This window comes from Carettochelys insculpta, chromosome 31 (genome assembly GCF_033958435.1).
Source record: "Carettochelys insculpta isolate YL-2023 chromosome 31, ASM3395843v1, whole genome shotgun sequence".
Classification (NCBI taxonomy): Eukaryota; Metazoa; Chordata; order Testudines; family Carettochelyidae; genus Carettochelys; species Carettochelys insculpta.
The window spans coordinates 14,814,660-14,833,095 of record NC_134167.1 but is presented as its reverse complement, the minus strand read 5'-3'; the positions used below and the strand labels follow the sequence as shown (position 1 = coordinate 14,833,095).

At 67.1% G+C, this 18,436-nt stretch overlaps 1 protein-coding gene across 1 annotated transcript; it reads right to left on the bottom strand.

Annotated features, from left to right (window-relative positions):
- Window positions 1–1,851: 1,851 nt before the first annotated feature.
- NEURL3 (neuralized E3 ubiquitin protein ligase 3) lies at window positions 1,852–8,169 on the bottom strand. The gene is made up of 4 exons (XM_074981579.1): window positions 8,076–8,169; window positions 4,735–5,235; window positions 2,944–3,018; window positions 1,852–2,321 (listed from the first exon to the last, which is right to left on the bottom strand). Exons 1-4 carry the CDS (start codon window positions 8,167–8,169, stop codon window positions 1,852–1,854), a joined length of 1,140 nt encoding a protein of 379 aa, XP_074837680.1.
- Between the last annotated feature and the right edge of the window lie 10,267 nt (window positions 8,170–18,436).

Below are 18,436 nucleotides of genomic sequence, written 5' to 3'. Positions count from 1 at the left end.
TGCCACAAACCCAAAACCGCCTGTGGCTTCAGCCTCAGCCCTGGCTTCAGCCCCCTTTGGGTTCCCACCCCGGTGCGGCAGCCAGCCCAGCAGCCGGCATCGGTGAGTTGGGCCCACCCGGGGCTGAGCCGCACCCTGCGTACGCCTGAGCGTGCTCTGCACGGGCGGAGAATGGGAAGCACGCACCACTCACACACGTCCACGGAGGCCTCTCTCCATGCAGTGGCCAGGGCTGGCGGCAAAGGCTGAGCCCCGGAAGGTGGGAGCCACAAGAGGCCTTAAAATACCTTATCTCTATAGGCTTCTGCATCAGAGCGTCCTCAGGGCATAGGAAGAAGTTAGCTGCAATCTGCTCGCTGCCCTGCCGGTCTTGGGCCTGGGTGTGCGCAGACCCTTCTCCAGGGCACAGGAATCAAATCTTTGTCTTAAAAAATGGCATTTATTACCAGAACAAAACACTGGCGCATGCTCGGCTGGGAGGTGTTAAGAGCAACTCCCGCCAGGTGGGTTAAACCACAGAGAATCACGTCCCCGGGTGGCAGTTTCAGTGACAGGGTAGGGCCAGGCCTCACTCAGCCGGAGAAGCCCTGCACCAAACCCCAGAGAAGAAATAACCAGACCCGTAGAACACGAGAGCTGGAAGGGAGCTCGCGAGGTCGTGTCCTGTCCCTCATGGGGGCCAAGCACCGTCTAGATCTTCCCCAATGGACGTCTGTCCTGATTGCATCGGACTAAACGTTTCCTTCTCCGCACACATCCGTTCGCCCAGACACCTCATGGCCTGGATAGTTACCGACTCCTCCAAGCCTGGTTCCCACTTTGGCCATCCCTCTGTCTCCTCCAGCCACGCAAGCGACTTCCCCAGCAGGCGACAGCGTCAGTTCAAAACTCCCCCTCTTCCCGTTGGCGGCTGGCCAGAGCACAACCTCCTGCCTGTGGGTTCGGGCAGAGCACAGCTCTGTGCATGGTGGCCGCGGCTGTGGGGCAGCCATGCTATGGGCCTGGCCAGGAGGTGGAAGCCTCCCAGCTCCAGTCGCTTCTGGCTGGCTACCTCGCCCACATCTCTGAGCTGGCTGAGAGCCGCCCAAGGGGACGTGTGAGCCAGGGTGATGGGGTGAGAGGAAAGGGGCAGGTGAGGCTAGGAGGGCCTGTCCCCAGAGGCAGCTCAGAGCTGTGGAGTTCAGACCCAAAGCTGAGTGCCCCCCGCCCAGCACTGGGCCTGGAGCTGGCCTGTGGCTTGGGCACCCTGTGTCTGAACCCACTCGCCTCCATTCCGGCACGGACCGAATCCTCGAATCCTAGACCCGGAAGGGACCAGAGGTCATCAAGTCCCGGCCCCTGCCCTGGCTGGCGGGTCAAGCACCAGCCAGCCCGTCCCGGACACGTGTGTTCCACCCGCTCTTAAATGTCTCTCACAATGGCGATTCCACAGCCTCCCCCGGCAATTCACGCCAGAGCCTCACCCCCCGGCCAGGACGGTTTTCCCCCCGGCCGACCTAAACCTCCCTTGCTGCAGTCGAAATCCCACTCCCTCCCCTTGCAGGTACTGGAAAGAAGACAAACTCCCGCCAGGGCTCCAGCCCAGGACCCGTGAGAAACAGCAGGAGATGGGAGCCTCTCGCCTCCCTGGCTCCCGCTGCACCAAGTCCCTGCTCCTGGGCGGGTTTCGGCTCGGTGCAGATCGTCTGAGTTCCGAGCAGCCCAGGGGCTGGGTGCGGGACAGCCAGGGAAAGCCACCAGCGGCGCCGGGTGCAGGCGGCGAGGCGGGCGGAGGAGGCAGGGCTGGGCTGTGGGGAGGGTCGCTGCCGTCTGCCTCCGCTTCCACCCAGCTGGCAAGGCCATGGGCCAGTCCTAGCTGTGCCGTCCTTCCCGGGGCGGGGCGGGGCTGCAGGGTGGAGCGGGGCCCGTCGGTAGCGGGCAGACTCCTGCCCCGCAGGCCTCTGTGTGCCTGCTCGGCCGCGTGCCACGGCTCGGTGGAGGAGGCTTTTTTGCAGGTTGCAGAGGACTCTTTGTTGCATTCTTCCCTGGCTGCCTGCAGGCAGGGCGCTGGCAGGGCCGGGCAGGGCAGCATCTGGGGCCGCTGCTGGTCGCGCTCAGGCTCCCTTCCTTGTCGGCTGGGGGGCCGGCCTCTCCCAGGCTGTGTATCTGCCGCCGACAGAGTGGGCATCGGCTGCTGCTGCCGAGGACCTTCTGGGCGCAGCAGTGGCAGAAGCTGGCGTGGCCGCAGGGCTGGAGCCGCGTACGGGCCTCGTGCGAGACGCAAATGATGCAGGGCTCGGCGCGCCCGGGCAGGCGAGAGCAGCAGTCCCTGCACGCCAGGGCTGGGGAGACAGAAACGGGGCGTTACAGGGCTAAACCCTGTGCCTGCCTGGCCCCTCAGCCGTCCCACTGAGCCAGGAGCAGGGGCGTTGCCTCCCTCTGGGAAGGGGCCCCCGCCCCGCGCCTGCCTGGCTTCGTCACCTCCCGGGAGCCAGCAGCAGCAGCAGCCTGCCCGAGGCCGTCCCTCCCCAGCCCGGCGGCAGGCCCGCAGCGTCTCCCCTCCGCCCAGGCCTGAGCTGCCCAGCCTGGGGCGCCTGGGGCGCCTGCAGCTCGTGGGCCCGGTGACCCATGGTGGGGCAGTGCGGAGCAGGCTGGGGGGCTGTGGCTCTGGGGCTCTTAAGCCAGCACCGGACGGCCACTCCCAGCCTGTGGCAGAGGGTGTTCCCCGTCAGGCCGGTAACACCGCTGGGCAGGGACACGGCCTGCCCCGGCCCCTTGCAGCTGTCTGGCGGGCACCAGGACGAGTCAGTCGACGGTGCCCTGCTCCGGCCGGCCCCTCGGGGGCTCCCGGCCGATGTCGGAGACGTGCTCTGGGCGACGTGTTGGCTGCCCGAGCCTCCCGGCTGGTGCATCCCCCCGCGGACCCACAGCGGAAGGAGCCAATGGGAACCCTCAGCCACTGACCGTGCAGCTCGGTGGGATGGGCGGTTCGGAGGGCAGGGCTGGGCCCTGGGACGCCTGCACTGGGCCTGGCAGGGTCTGGAGGAGAAGAGCATAAGGTTAAGGATGAGCTGGGCACACACGACCCTGGCTGGCACAGCCCGCCCCAGCCAGGCAAGACCCCGCTTGTGCCAGCGACCAGGGTGCCCCCAGGCGGCTGCCGGCGTCCAGCCCCCAAAAAGGGGATGAGGTCGGGTGCTGCCCATTATCAGCTGGGTGAAAATGGGGCAGTCAGGGCACACAGCCCCCACCCACAGTCAGTGGGGAGATGGAGAGATGGGGCCGTTGGGTACGTCCCCCGCAGTCAGTGGTGGGATGGGCGATGGGGCCGTTGGGTACGTCCCCCGCAGTCAGTGGTGGGATGGGTGATGGGGCCGTTGGGTACGTCCCCCGCAGTCAGTGATGGGATGGGTGATGGGGCCGTTGGGTACATCCCCCGCAGTCAGTGGTGGGATGGGAGGTGGGGCCGTTGGGTACATCCCCCGCAGTCAGTGGTGGGATGGGCGATGGGGCCGTTGGGTACGTCCCCCGCAGTCAGTGGTGGGATGGGGCGATGGGGCCGTTGGGTACGTCCCCCACAGTCAGTGGTGGGATGGGAGATGGGGCTGTTGGGTACGTCCCCCGCAGTCAGTGGTGGTGGGATGGGCGATGGGGCCGTTGGGTACGTCCCCCGCAGTCAGTGGTGGTGGGATGGGCGATGGGGCCGTTGGGTACGTCCCCCGCAGTCAGTGGTGGGATGGGCGATGGGGCCGTTGGGTACGTCCCCCGCAGTCAGTGGTGGGATGGGCGATGGGGCCGTTGGGTACGTCCCCCGCAGTCAGTGGTGGGATGGGGCGATGGGGCCGTTGGGTACGTCCCCCGCAGTCAGTGGTGGGATGGGGCGATGGGGCCGTTGGGTATGTCCCCCACAGTCAGTGGTGGGATGGGGCCGTTGGGTACGTCCCCCGCAGTCAGTGGTGGGATGGGGCGATGGGGCCGTTGGGTACGTCCCCCGCAGTCAGTGGTGGGATGGGAGGTGGGGCCGTTGGGTACATCCCCCGCAGTCAGTGGTGGGATGGGGCGATGGGGCCGTTGGGTACGTCCCCCGCAGTCAGTGGTGGGATGGGGCGATGGGGCCGTTGGGTACATCCCCCGCAGTCAGTGGTGGGATGGGGCAATAGGGCCGTTGGGTACGTCCCCCGCAGTCAGTGGTGGGATGGGGCGATGGGGCCGTTGGGTACGTCCCCCGCAGTCAGTGGTGGGATGGGCGATGGGGCCGTTGGGTATGTCCCCCGCAGTCAGTGGTGGGATGGGAGGTGGGGCCGTTGGGTACATCCCCCGCAGTCAGTGGTGGGATGGGGCGATGGGGCCGTTGGGTATGTCCCCCGCAGTCAGTGGTGGGATGGGAGATGGGGCCGTTGGGTACGTCCCCCGCAGTCAGTGATGGGATGGGCGATGGGGCCGTTGGGTAGGTCCCCCGCAGTCAGTGGGGAGATGGAGAGATGGGGCCGTTGGGTACGTCCCCCGCAGTCAGTGGTGGGATTGGGCCGTTGGACACGTCCCCCGCAGTCAGTGGTGGGATGGGTGATGGGGCAGGGTATGGTGCCTCTCCCACCCCTCAAAGGGCAGTGGGGCCTTGCCAGGGCTCTCTGGCTTCTGAGCTAATCCAAACGACCCTTCAGTGTGTCTGGCCTGGCTTCCCTTCCTGCGGCCAGCGTGGGGCCCTGCCCCACAGCACAGGGGTGAAAAAACGCCCCAGCCCTGCCGCACGCTCACCCAGCAGCTGGACGGCCTTGGTGTGTCCATAGACGTCAATGACGGCCCAGAGCCGGGCCTGTGCCGGGAGACCCCTCAGCAGGAGGCAGCTCCAGGCCTTTGACTGCTGGCGGAAGAGAACCCTGCCCCTGTGGTCCACCCAGAAGGCCAGCACAGCTCCCTGCTGCACGCAGGCATCTGGCACAACGGCTGCCCAGGTCTCACGCCGCAGCACCAGGTCAGGGCAGGCGTACGGCGGCAGCTCAGCAGGGTCCATCCTGCTGGGGTCCATGGAGGTGAAGCCCACCCTCAGCCCCCCATGCCAGATGGCCTCCTGCTTCAGGATCTTCAGCGTCACCCTCTCCTGCCGCTTCACGGGCCGGCTGGTGAAGACGATGCCGCCGTGGAAGGTGCCCACCCGCTCCGCCACGTGGCAGGTCTGGTCCAGGAGCACCCTGGAGCCGTGGGTGGAGGGGTGGAAGGACAGGCCCTGAGAGGGTCCCTCATCATCGCCCTGTGGGCCTGTGTGCGAGAGAAGGCAGGGGTGAGCTGGGGCTGTTGGGCGCCCAGGCAGCCCCTAACCGGCCCTCCCGCCCCAGCCGCAGGCCCCCCCGTCCGTGGCCTGTTCCTTAGGGAGGGACGCTGGAGAGCAGGCTGGTGTGATGCCGTGTCCCCCATTGAGAGCGATGGGCTTTGACGCCCTGCCCTTCCCATGGGGTGTTCAATGGGCCGGGGTGGAGTCTGACCCACGGGGGAGGGTGAAGGCCCGGCTATGATGGGGCTGAGCACAGCTCCCCACACCCCCGGCAAGAGAGACAGGCCTGCACCCTGCACTGGGCCTTGGCCCAGGCTCCTCGCGTGCTAGGGCGCATCCTCCTGGGAGGCTCCACAGCCTGGCCCAGCACAGCTGAGGGGACCCTGGGTGATCTGCCCATTTCAGAGCCCTACCCACTGAGGCCAGCAGCCCCTGCCCCCAGCGACTGAAACCTGTCCTGAACCCTCCCCCCTACACCCTTCCCCCCCCGTTGCAGCTGGCTTTACACTGACGACCCAGGGAGCCCTCAGCATGCAGTGAAAGACACACACACACACCCACCTACCCACACACACACACCCCTATGCTGCGCGTGACCCCATGTCAGCCCCAGGTGTGGCGGAGGGCAGGGGGGGTTAGTTGCCCTGTAGGGATTTTCGGGGACTCTGTATTGCTGCATGAGCGTTTTATTGCCCTACTGGAAAGCTCACGCATGCCTCAGTTTCCCCAGACCAAGGTGGTGACAGGACTTTCAGGTGTGACTGTCCCTGCACCCTCACGCACAGACGATTCCCCAGGCAGGGAGGTGTGCCGCCGCTTGGAAGGAGAGCAGAACGCGGGGCGGCGGCCGGGGGAGCGGAGGGTGTGGGTGAATCTGGACTGGCTCGGGGTGCAGGGGGACCAAGGCCCTAGCTCGGGGGCCCTCTCCCCTGAGACAGATGGCACTGATAGCTTCTGGGTCCTGTGCTGACGAACCTGGGCCACTGCATCCCTTCAGGTCTCCCTGCTGAGTGCCTCAGGCCTGACTGTGGGTGAGCTGGCGATCCCCATGCCCCCTCCACCCAGCCCTCCCAGGCTTCCCACCCCACGGGCCTGACTGACGCAGCCGGGCCCCGCAGCCGCACATCCTGAGGAAGGAAAGCCTGGCTCCCCTGCACACTATCTCCCTGGGCCAGCTGCAGCCGCCTTCCTCCTTGGCCAGGAGTCGACCCCCGGCGCCCCCAGAGCACTCAGGCTGAGAGCTAAAAAACACCTGGCTTCTCGGCATTGGCTGCCTTTTCCACCCAGGCTGGGGGAGAACGTGGGAGCTCCCAGCTGTGCACCGGGGGCCGCTGGGCAGAGAGGGGGGTGCAGGGCACAGCGACGGCCAGGAGTCAGCTGCAGGGCTTTGTCTTACTGGGGAGCCACGAGACCCCCCCGCCCTCCCTGGAGAACGGCTGAGCCTGCGTCTACACTAGAGCCCGAAGTTGCTGGTGAGGCACTTACTGCCATTTCATGGGGTGACTGCACCGCACACGCCATTAGGTCAGTTTTAAGGGGTGCGATGGGCGACTTTACCACCCCTCCACCAGGCAGCGGCACGCCCGGCCGGCTAGTAAAGGTCGAATGAGCCCGAGGGTGGGAACAGCGTTACCTCGTATCGATTTACTGGCCTCCGAGGGTATCCCACAATGCCCTGCATGTGGCCATTCTGGCCGCTTTCGCCTCCGCTGCTCTCCGGGGGGTGGGCAGGAGCTGGTTACAGGTGACCAGGTAACAGGAAGCCCAGCAGTTTGAATCAGTGGGGGTTGTTCCTGCTTTGGGCAGGGGCTGGACTCAATGGGCTCCTGAGGTCCCCCAGCCCTGGGAGTCTGAATCCATTTTCTTACCGGCTGGCGGGCGACCACTTCTGGCCGTGACTTCTCAGGTCACAGAGAGGGGAGGGATAGCTCAGCGCCAGCCGCCACTGGGCACCAGCGCCCTCCGGGATCCCATCCTGCAACCTCAGTGCAATGGCATCCCGAGGATGTTCTCCTGTCTATGCAGGGACAGCTCCCAGGGCTCTCTCTCCTGCAAGCCTGGCTCCTTCCGCCTCCCTCTCTGCACCGGCATTTCAGGTCAATGTCAAGTCTTTGAAAACACTCCTTTGTGAAAGCCGCCTCGCTCCGTCCGCGGGAGCAGAGACTGCTGGGAATGGCCGTTTGCTCTCCGCGGGCGGGGAATGAGGGAATGCCATGTGGGAACAGGCCTTCTCCCCCCTCCAACAACCACTCATGGGCATTTTCGTCCCATAACGCACCAGCAAAAAACCCAGAATGCAATGGGGCGGAAGGAAGGGTGGGACGCAGCCCACAATGCACTGCTGCAGGAGTTGAACTGCGTGGGCAGGTGCAGCCGCTCAGCTGTGACTTTACAAAATCAAGCAGTCCAAAGTCGACTTGAACGAGTTTGACTTTATTTGGTAGCGTAGACGTGGCCTGAGTCTCTCTGCAGCCAGAGGTGTGCGCCAGCTGGCTTTAGCTCAGCCTGTGGCACCGCCTGGGCTGCACCTCAAACGGTGCAGGTGCTGGTCCCCCTGTGGGCAGCTCCCAAGGCCACTGTGGCTCCCAGAAAAGGCAGCCGCCCAGCTCCTCATGCTTGTAGGTGCAGCAGTGAATGACCGCGCCGGATGCCTTTGCAGCCTGTCCTGGGAATCGCTGGCCCGCGGCACCAGAGCTATGCAAACTAGTGGGTCTGACACCACCGGGAGGAGCCATGTGAGCAGCGAGCAAGCTCTGCTATCACCGCCCGCAGGGCAGCTCTCAGGGTGCAGTAAAGCCTCGGTACAGCAGACCCTGCGTTACTGCACATGGGTAGTAACGGACGCCCGCTGGCCCCCCGCCCCGGGAAGCAGAGCACAGCAGTGTAAAGAGCGACTCCCCACAGATGCCCTGGTGCCCCATGGCCGACACTGATGCAGCCATGGGGCCCCGGCCAGGGCTGGGATGACTGCGGCCGTGGGGTAGAGCGGGCGGTGCCGGGAGAAGCAGTGAGATCACGGCACAGCTGCAGCTGCCGGCAGATCTCCTGTGGCTGGAGATCAGTAACGGTGCTGAAGCCGGGACAGAGCGAGCGGGTCTGTTCTCGAAGGAGCTCCTCTGGGAGCCTGCGGCAGGCTGGAGGTGAAAGGTGGCCGTCCCAGGCCTCCCTGGAGACAGTGCTGCAGCTCTGCCGGCGAGAACCCCCAGGCCGGGCGCTGGACTGGAGTCTGGCCGATGGGGAGGAGCAGGTTGAGAACCAGAGAGCGGTAGCAGCGTGGCTGAAGCTTAGCAGGGTCCCCGGCCTGGCGGAGAGCGAAGAGCGGCCTGAAGCCATGGCCTTGAGGGAGGCAGACAGCTGCAGACGGAGCGAGCGGGCAGGGAGGGCCCCAAGGGAGTCACGGGGAGAACAGCAGGAGAGGGCGCAGGTCGGTCAGCCTCTGCCAAGGTGTGATGGAGTCGGGGGGGGCGGGGGTGCATGTGAGACTCAAGCTGGATGTGTGAGACAAGCAGAGCAGCTCCCAGTGGCTAAGGATGACCCTGGGGCTATAACCTAGGCTGGCAGGTAACACCTCAGCCCTGAACACAGAGCAGGGAGGAGCGGAGCGGGGTTTGAATGGGAGGCGGCAGTTGGAAGCTGGGAGGAGGGAGCTGGAAGGAGCCAGCCTGGCGAGGGGGGAAGCTGCACCCCAGAGGGGCCCCCCTCAGGCTCCTCTCCCCAGGACGGGTTGGAATGACTGTCTCTGACTGCTGCACTGACTCTTCTGTGAGACACTGGGCCTCTGTCGCCTCATAAACTTCCTGTTCTACCTGCTGAGTGAGAGTCACTCCTGCCTGCAGCCAGGGTGCAGTGCATGGGGACCCCTGAACCCATCACAAGAGTCACTCCTGCCTGCGGCCGGGGTGCAGTGCCTGGGGACCCCTGAACCCATCACAAGAGTCACTCCTGCCTGCGGCCGGGGTGCAGTGCCTGGGGACCCCTGAGCCCATCACACTCCTGCCTGCGGCCGGGGTGCAGCGCATGGGGACCCCATAACCCATCACACTCCTGCCTGCGGCCGGGGTGCAGCGCATGGGGACCCCTGAACCCCATCACACTCCTGCCTGTGGCCAGGGTGCAGTGCTTGGGGACCCTTGAACCCATCACACTCCTGCCTGCGGCCGGGGTGCAGCGCCTGGGGACCCCTGAACCCATCACACTCCTGCCTGCGGCCGGGGTGCAGCGCCTGGGGACCCCTGAGCCCATCACAAGAGTCACTCCTGCCTGCGGCCGGGGTGCAGTGCTTGGGGACCCCTGAACCCATCACACTCCTGCCTGCGGCCGGGGTGCAGCGCATGGGGACCCCTGAACCCCATCACACTCCTGCCTGCGGCCGGGGTGCAGCGCCTGGGGACCCCTGAGCCCATCACAAGAGTCACTCCTGCCTGCGGCCGGGGTGCAGTGCATGGGGACCCCTGAACCCCATCACACTCCTGCCTGCGGCCGGGGTGCAGCGCTTGGGGACCCCTGAACCCATCACACTCCTGCCTGCGGCCGGGGTGCAGCGCCTGGGGACCCCTGAGCCCATCACACAAGGGCACAAGACGAAGCACCCAAAGCTCAGGCAGAGAGGGAGGCTGCCCAGAGACACGTGTGATCTGCAGGACCTGGGAACCCCCGGCCCAGGCCCTGCCCCCCTCCACCCCTCCCCAGACCCCACCAGGGAATTACCTAGGGGCCTTGGGGCAGAGCACAGCAAGGTGCACCCCTGCTGCCCACAGTCACTGGAGCCTGGGAAGCACAACGCTGCTGCAGCCTGCTCTGCTCTGCCCTCTTCCCAGCCAGGCAGCTCTGCTTCCCCACGGCAGCGTGACGGGAGCAGGGGCCCAGCCCCCCCCCGCGCTCCCCGAGCTGTGGCCTGGCATCTGGCCCCTTACCACAGCCCCAGCTAATGCACTGGGGGGGCCCCTGCTGCTGGCCCAGGCCCCCAGGTAATCCCCAGGCTGCCTGGACCCCATGGCAGGTGGCTAACATCACTGGGGGACAGCCGGGGTGGCCCCAGCGGGGCCCCAGAGCGTGGGGCAGAGGCAGCTGCCAGGCCAGCTCTGAGGAGCTGCGACTGAAAAGCCAGTAGGGAGGAAATCGAATGAGCAAGGGGGACCCCTCCCTCGTGCCCCCACGCCAGCCTTTCCCCGGGCCCAAGCCCTGCCTCACCGTACCGGCGGGAGCAGCGGCACAGGGCTGCCTGAGTGCTATTCCCCTCTCTGCCACTGACTCGCCGGGTCATCTCGGGCAAGTCCCTTAGCCCACGGTCTCCTCTGCAGTGCGCTCTGGCCCCCTGCACTCAGCAGCTCAGCCCTGCCTGAGACCTTGTGCGCCAGCCCCACAACCCTGGCCCCCAGGAACTCTGCGGCAAACTCCCCCGGCAAGGCCCCCAAGCCCTGGCTACCCACTGCCTCAGCCCCCCCCAGGCTCCCGGGCAGCGGCTGAGCCGCCCCTGCGGGCGCACACTGGCAGGCGCGCGCGGGCGGTCTGGCAGCCCGCAGGCCGTGCTGGGTCGGCGTGCGCCAGCAGCGCGGCAGGCGGACTCCTGGAGCGGTGGGTGCCGAGGAGGAAAACCCAGCGCCAGCTGGCACCGAGCAGGGGGGGCGACCTGATCAGGGTGCATCGCGTGTCCCTCTGCACCACTGCAGGGACGCAGCTGAACCCGAATCCCGTGCGCACGCAGCGGTTCACCCCTCGCTCTCCCTGCTCTGCCGGCCAGGCGGGGGCACCTCCCCGGCACCGCTGCCCCAGGGAAGCAGGCAGCGAGCATGGAGAGCGTCCCAGCGGAGGTGCGCTGGGATCCGCCTGTCTCTTACCCGGCGGCCGGCTTCCACAGCATCCCATGGCGCTTCACACCTGCAGCCGCCCTAAAGTCCTTTCCCCTGCGCGCGCCCTCACTTTTCTACCGGCCGCACGCAGCTGCTGCCGGGAAGTCACGGACGCCCCTTGTCACATGGGCTTGTTTGGGGATTGCCCCACTTGATGCGTAACCTGAGCCCTGCCCAGGGCTTGCTGAGCGCCAGCTGGCTCCGGGCCCGCGTCCGAGCGCTCGCTGGCTCACGCCTGGTGGGGGGGGCACACGAAGGATGCGCCTTCCTGCAGCCCTGCGGCGAGCGCCGGGAGCTGAGCTCACCACGCTCGGCCTGTGGGGCCGGGGGCTTTGCCCCAAACGCCGCCAGCCCGAGATCAGGCTGTGGACTGGGGGCGGTGGCGACGGGGATTTCAGGTGCCTGGTGGGGATTTTAGTTGCCTCGCAATGGTGCATGTGACTTCTACTGTCCCGGAGCAAGCCTGGGGGCGGGCCTGTTTCCCAGGGCACAGCGCGCCCCACGACGGCGAGGGGGAGGTGGAGCGACTGCCTCCTGCAGGTAGCCAATGGGCTTTGCAGCCTCAGTGAGTGTGATGGGGGGGAATGTGGGGGGAGTTGTTGGGGGGGGTTGTGGTCAGGTGACCCCTGGGTGGGAGTGAGTGTGTGGATGGGGGCTGAGGGATAGGGGGCAGGAGGGGGGCTCAAGTAGGGCACCTGCCCTTTGCTGGTGCAGGGTCCGTGGGCAGAGCGTGCGGCCCTGAGCTCACCTGCAGGCCCCGCCCACCGCAGCTCCCATTGGGCGGGACTGCCAGTGGAGGCGGCTGCGGGGGCGGAGCCTGAGGGAAGAGCAGACACAGTGGGGGGCAGGGCACCAGGCGGAGCCAGATTGGCACAGGGGCTGTGGCGGCTGCACCCCCGGCCCAGGCTCAGGGACCCCCAGCAGACCTGCCCTCGGGGAGACGTCTGTATGCGGCCCCCAAGCCCAGGGCTGCAGCACCCACAGGCCCTGAACGGCCCAGCCCGGGGCCAGCTGGTATGGGGTGCCGGGCACAGGCGGGGGGCTCCTCAGCAGTGGGGCCAGCTCTGCGGGGGGCCCCACTGCCCGCCCACCCCACAGCTCCCAGCCCCTCAGCCAGGGGCGCACGGCCCGACTGCCCCACAGCTCCCGACCCCTCAGCCAGGGGCGTACGGCCCGACTGCCCCACAGCTTCCGACCCCTCAGCCAGGGGCGCACGGCCCGACTGCCCCACAGCTTCCGACCCCTCAGCCAGGGGCGCACGGCCCAACTGCCCCACAGCTCCCGACCCCTCAGCCAGGGGCACATGGCCCGACTGCCCCACAGCTTCCGACCCCTCAGCCAGGGGCCCCACTGCCCGCCCGCCCCACGGCTCCCGACCCCTCAGCCAGGGGCGCACGGCCCCACTGCCCCACAGCTCCCGACCCCTCAGCCAGGGGCAGCACAGCCCGGCCGCCCCACGGCTCCCAACCCCTCAGCCAGGGGCAGCACAGCCCGGCCACCCCACGGCTCCCAACCCCTCAGCCAGGGGCAGCACAGCCCGGCCACCCCACGGCTCCCAACCCCTCAGCCAGGGGCGCACGGCCCGACTGCCCCACAGCTCCCGACCCCTCAGCCAGGGGCGCACGGCCCGACTGCCCCACAGCTCCCGACCCCTCAGCCAGGGGCGTACGGCCCGACTGCCCCACAGCTTCCGACCCCTCAGCCAGGGGCGCACGGCCCGACTGCCCCACAGCTTCCGACCCCTCAGCCAGGGGCGCACGGCCCGACTGCCCCACAGCTCCCGACCCCTCAGCCAGGGGCACATGGCCCGACTGCCCCACAGCTTCCGACCCCTCAGCCAGGGGCCCCACTGCCCGCCCGCCCCACGGCTCCCGACCCCTCAGCCAGGGGCGCACGGCCCCACTGCCCCACAGCTCCCGACCCCTCAGCCAGGGGCAGCACAGCCCGGCCGCCCCACGGCTCCCAACCCCTCAGCCAGGGGCAGCACAGCCCGGCCGCCCCACGGCTCCCAACCCCTCAGCCAGGGGCGCACGGCCCGACTGCCCCACAGCTCCCAACCCCTCAGCCAGGGGCGCACGGCCCAACTGCCCCACAGCTCCCGACCCCTCAGCCAGGGGCGCACGGCCCGACCGCCCCACAGCTCCCGACCCCTCAGCCAGGGGCGCACAGCCCGGCCGCCCCACAGCTCCCAACCCCTCAGCCAGGGGCGCACGGCCCCACTGCCCCACAGCTCCCAACCCCTCAGCCAGGGGCCCCACTGCCCGCCCACCCCACGGCTCCCGACCCCTCAGCCAGGGGCGCACGGCCCCACTGCCCCACAGCTCCCGACCCCTCAGCCAGGGGCGCACAGCCCGGCCACCCCACAGCTCCCGACCCCTCAGCCAGGGGCCCCACTGCCCGCCCGCCCCACAGCTCCCGACCCCTCAGCCAGGGGCAGCACAGCCCGGCCGCCCCACGGCTCCCAACCCCTCAGCCAGGGGCAGCACAGCCCGGCCGCCCCACGGCTCCCGACCCCTCAGCCAGGGGCGCATGGCCCAACTGCCCCACAGCTCCCAGCCCCTCAGCCAGGGGCAGCACAGCCCGGCTGCCCCACGGCTCCTGACCCCTCAGCCAGGGGCGCACGGCCCAGCCGCCCCACGGCTCCCAACCCCTCAGCCAGGGGGGCACAGCCAGGCTGCCCCATGGCTCCAGAGCCCCTCAGCCAGGCCAGACATGCACTGTGCCAGACATGGTGCTGACACCATTGCTATGATAAATATGCGTCAACAGTGTGATGCTGTTGCAGAAAAAGCAAACCTGATTCTGGGTTGTGTTAACAGGTGTGTTGCGAACAAGACACGAGAGGTCGTTCTTCCCTCTACCCAAGGCTGGTTCGGCCTAAGCTGGAGTATTGTGGCCAGTTCTGGGCACCGCAGTTCAGGAAGGATGTGGAGGAATTGGAGAAGGTCCAGAAAACAGCGAGAAGGACGGTTAAAGTTCTGGAGAACACGAGCTCTGAGGGAAGACGGTAAGAACTGGGCTTGTCTAGGAGGGAGAAACTTGTTCCCCTTGGCCTCTGAGGCCAGGACAAGAGGCAATGGGCTTTAACTGCAGCAAGGGAGGTTTAGGTTGGACATTAGGAAAAACTTCGCAGCTGTCAGGGTGGTCAAACGCTGCAGTAAGTTACCTCGGGAGGTGGTGGAAGCGCCATCTCTGGAGATATTTCAGAGCAGATTAGACAGACCCCTATCGGGGATGGTCTGGATGGTGTCTGCTCCTGCCGTGATGGCAGGGGACTGGACTTGATGACCTTGCGAGCTCCCTTCCAGTCCCAGAGCTCGTCAATTTGCTGAGTACAGCCGAAGCGCCTGGGGACAAGGCCAGAGAATGCCCCAGCCCTCTGCCCCACCACCCCGTGCCTCGGCTTGCTCCCCCCAGGGCTTGGCATCTGGGGGCTGACAGCAGCTGGAACGTGCCACGGTGTGGCTCAGCCAGGCCGATGAGGACCTCTCGCTGTGTGGGCAGGGTGATCCGCAGGCCTCAGCGCTGGGGTCTGGGCCAGGCCCTGCGAGCCAGCTCACAGGTAGAAGGGACGGCCTGGCTTGCACCAGCCTGTCCCCCGAGAGCTCTACCGTCTCAGGGGCTCCAGAGCCGAGTCTCCCAAGGCCTCAGCTGCCAGACCTTCAGCCTCTCTCGCTGGCTCGGCCCCTGCAGCAGCGAGACCTGCCCGTGGGAGCTGCTGGCTGGCTGGGACACGCCACGCTCTGTGCTCTGGAGACGGGCTTGGGCCAAACGCCCAGCCCAAGAGGGTGTCCGCTTCGGAGAGGAAACGACAAGGAGCCGCAAATCCAGGCACCCAGCGTGGAAACCAGCCCGGACATGGCCGCGGGCCTCCCACTGCAAGCTCAGCCAACTCCCAGCTGCGCCTTTGCTGGCCCTTCTGCCCTCAGTGCTCCAGGGCCTTCTCTTCGAACCCGCCGGGGGCCAGCGTCCCGCCTGAGCTGGCCGGGAAGGGGGGTTCTCCTCAGGTCCGAGGTGTTCCAGTGGCTTCCCATTCGCTTCCATGGCCCGTCGGCATCTAAGCGTTCCTGGGCTGTGCCAGGCTCAGTGCTGGGCTGGGGGCAGCCCCCGGCCCGGCTGTGGGACGCAGCTGAGCACTGCAGGGAAACACCAAGCCGGGATCTCTGCTCACACAAACCTGTTCAGCCCATGCGCTGCACAGGATTGGGCAGTGTCGCTCTGAGCCCCCCGGCCTCCTCGGCGGCACTAGGCACCCGCAGCATCTGGCGGCCGGAGTCAGCAGTGGCGGGGACGGAGGGGAGCCCAGGGCACTGAGACACAATGGGGTCTGCCTGTCACTTCAGAGGGGAGCTGGGCAGCCTCTTGGGAAGCCCACACAGCGCCCAACCCTTTCAGGAGCCATCTTGAGTCCTTCCGAGGACAGGCTGGGCCCGGGAAGCCGGAGGAGCTTGTCCAGTGTGGCTCGGAGCCGGAGCGCCAGCCTGAGCCGTGTGCAGCCTGCAGGTGTCTGAGCAAGGAGCACACTGGGCGTACACGGCTCTTCGCTGCTCTGGGGCGCCCTGGACACGGTGTCGTTCCTGACGTGCGGTGCTGCAGCCTGGGTAGATGTCAGGCTGCATGGAGACAGGCAAAGGGCCTGACACAGGCACACGCTGCAGCGTCACCATTTCCTCTCCTTTCCGGGGGAGTCTGTCTGCATCTGCTCTGCCCTGCTCCTCTCCGCTCTGCCCTGCCCTGCCCTGCTCTGCTCTGCTCTGCCCTGTCCTGCTCCGCTCTGCTCTGCTCTGCCCTGCCCTGCTCCGCTCTGCCCTGCTCTGCTCTTCTCTGCTCTGCTCTGCCAACCCATCCCAGCTCTCCGAGCCACAGGCCCCAGAAGTCGAATATGTGACCAAACTAATGCTGCAAGGCTGGAGCAAGCTGCCGAGAGGCCTGTGCTGTCCAGCACTGGGCAAAGGGCAGGAGCCAGGACCAGGCATCACACAGGGAAAAGCACAACGCGGCTTCTCATGGCAGTGAGCTGGGTGGCCCCTGCGCACACGCACCCCTCTGGGACCCTACCAATGACTGGTCCTGCCCCCGCAACGCTGCGTCCAACAGCCCCAGCTGCTCCCTGCACCCTTCGGACACTGTATCTGATTCTTTGCTGCACATACAGAACAGTCACAAATTCCTGACTGTCCTGCCTCCAAGCAGGTGACTCCTCCCTTTTCCAGCCATAGCCCAGCCAGACTGGCCCAGACGGGCTAGCATAGACCCGCACACGCCTGGCTTGGTCCTGCAGGGACTGCCAGGAAGCAATCTGGTTTGGGTTCCCAGCAGCAGGGGAGGCTGGGCAAGCAGGGAGAAAGTGCCCTACACAGCCCTGCGGCTGGGACTCCTGGGGCCCAATAAATCTCCAGATTTCCAAGCTTCACGTATGATCTTCCGTGTGTGATCCCTATTCTCCCCCCAGACCCAGCCCTCTGCACAGCCGGTGCCCCGGCAGCTGACCCGGGTCCTGCATGATGACTGTGTGCATAGCCCCTGGAGAAAGTGAAACTGCCCAGGGCTGGCCAAGCTCCCCGAAGATTTGGCCCTCATCCCACTGGAGCAAATCCAAGTTTCCTGTTTGCTTTCCCTTCTCCGGTGACTCCCTGGAGCTGAGCCTGGCCTGGACCCACCCTGCCCTGAGCTTTCACTTCTGCGCTGGCTGCCACAGCCCTCGCTTCTGGGAAACGCTTCATTTCTTTTAACAGGAGCCGGATGGCTTCCCCCACACAGGTGGGGGGGACAAAGGCCCATGCGCAATACAGCAGGGGCCAGTTCGTCCACATGCCGGCCTGCGCTCCTCCACTGCACTGCTGCTATTGCCTGAGAGCGTCAGCAGGGCGGGCCAGACAAATTCCCTTTCTTTGGATGGGAGATCCAGCCATCCATCTCCCACGGACGTCTGCCTTTCCATGTAGCCCCCCGCGCCTGCCTGCCTGCCTGTCTAGCCCCCCACACCTGCCTGCCTGCCTGCCTGTCTAGCCCCCCGCACCTGCCTGCCTGCCTGCCTGTCTAGCCCCCCGCACCTGCCTGCCTGCCTGTCTAGCCCCCCGCACCTGCCTGCCTGCCTGCCTGTCTAGCCCCCCACACCTGCCTGCCTGCCTGCCTGTCTAGCCCCCCGCACCTGCCTGCCTGCCTGCCTGCCTGTCTGCCTGCCTGTCTAGCCCCCCGCACCTGCCTGCCTGCCTGCCTGCCTGTCTAGCCCCCCACACCTGCCTGCCTGCCTGCCTGTCTAGCCCCCCGCACCTGCCTGCCTGCCTGCCTGTCTAGCCCCCCACACCTGCCTGCCTGCCTGCCTGTCTAGCCCCCCACACCTGCCTGCCTGCCTGCCTGTCTAGCCCCCCACACCTGCCTGCCTGCCCCCCGCACCTGCCTGCCTGTCTAGCCCCTCACACCTGCCTGCCTGCCTGCCTGTCTAGCCCCCCGCACCTGCCTGCCTGTCTAGCCCCCTGCACCTGCCTACCTGCCTGCCTGCCCCCCGCACCTGCCTGCCTGCCTGTCTAGCCCCCCACACCTGCCTGCCTGCCTGCCTGTCTAGCCCCTCACACCTGCCTGCCTGCCTGCCTGTCTAGCCCCCCACACCTGCCTGCCTGTCTAGCCCCCCGCACCTGCCTGCCTGTCTAGCCCCCCACACCTGCCTGCCTGCCTGCCTGTCTAGTCCCCCACACCTGCCTGCCTGCCTGCCTGTCTAGCCCCCCACACCTGCCTGCCTGCCTGCCTGTCTAGCCCCCCGCACCTGCCTGCCTGCCTGTCTAGCCCCCCGCACCTGCCTGCCTGCCTGCCTGCCTGTCTAGCCCCCCACACCTGCCTGCCTGCCTGCCTGCCTGTCTAGCCCCCCGCACCTGCCTGCCTGCCTGCCTGCCTGTCTAGCCCCCCACACCTGCCTGCCTGCCTGCCTGTCTAGCCCCCCACACCTGCCTGCCTGCCTGCCTGTCTAGCCCCCTGCACCTGCCTACCTGCCCCCCGCACCTGCCTGTCTAGCCCCCTGCACCTGTCTACCTGCCTATCTATCTATCTATCCCCCCACACCTGCCTGCCTGCCTGCCTGTCTAGCCCCCCGCACCTGCCTGCCTGCCTGCCTGCCTACCTATCTAGCCCCCCGCACCTGCCTGCCTGCCTGTCTAGCCCCCCACACCTGCCTGCCTGCCTGCCTGCCTGCCCCCCGCACCTGCCTGCCTGCCTGCCTGCCTACCTATCTAGCCCCCCGCACCTGCCTGCCTGCCTGTCTAGCCCCCCACACCTGCCTGCCTGCCTGCCTGCCTGCCTATCTACCTATCTATCCCCCCGCACCTGCCTGTCTATCTATCCATCT

Bases quoted from the DNA above. Each gene is read 5' to 3' on its own strand.
- NEURL3 (XM_074981579.1), bottom strand. From the start codon at position 8,169: ATGGGGCACCAGGGCATCTGTGGGGAGTCGCTCTTTACACTGCTGTGC. The intron at 5,236-8,075 runs GTGCAGTAACGC...TCTCGCACACAG, and splicing joins GGGCGTCCGTTACTACCCAT to GCCCACAGGGCGATGATGAG. The intron at 2,322-2,943 runs GTCAGTGGCTGA...CTGTCTCCCCAG, and splicing joins CCATCCCACCGAGCTGCACG to CCCTGGCGTGCAGGGACTGC.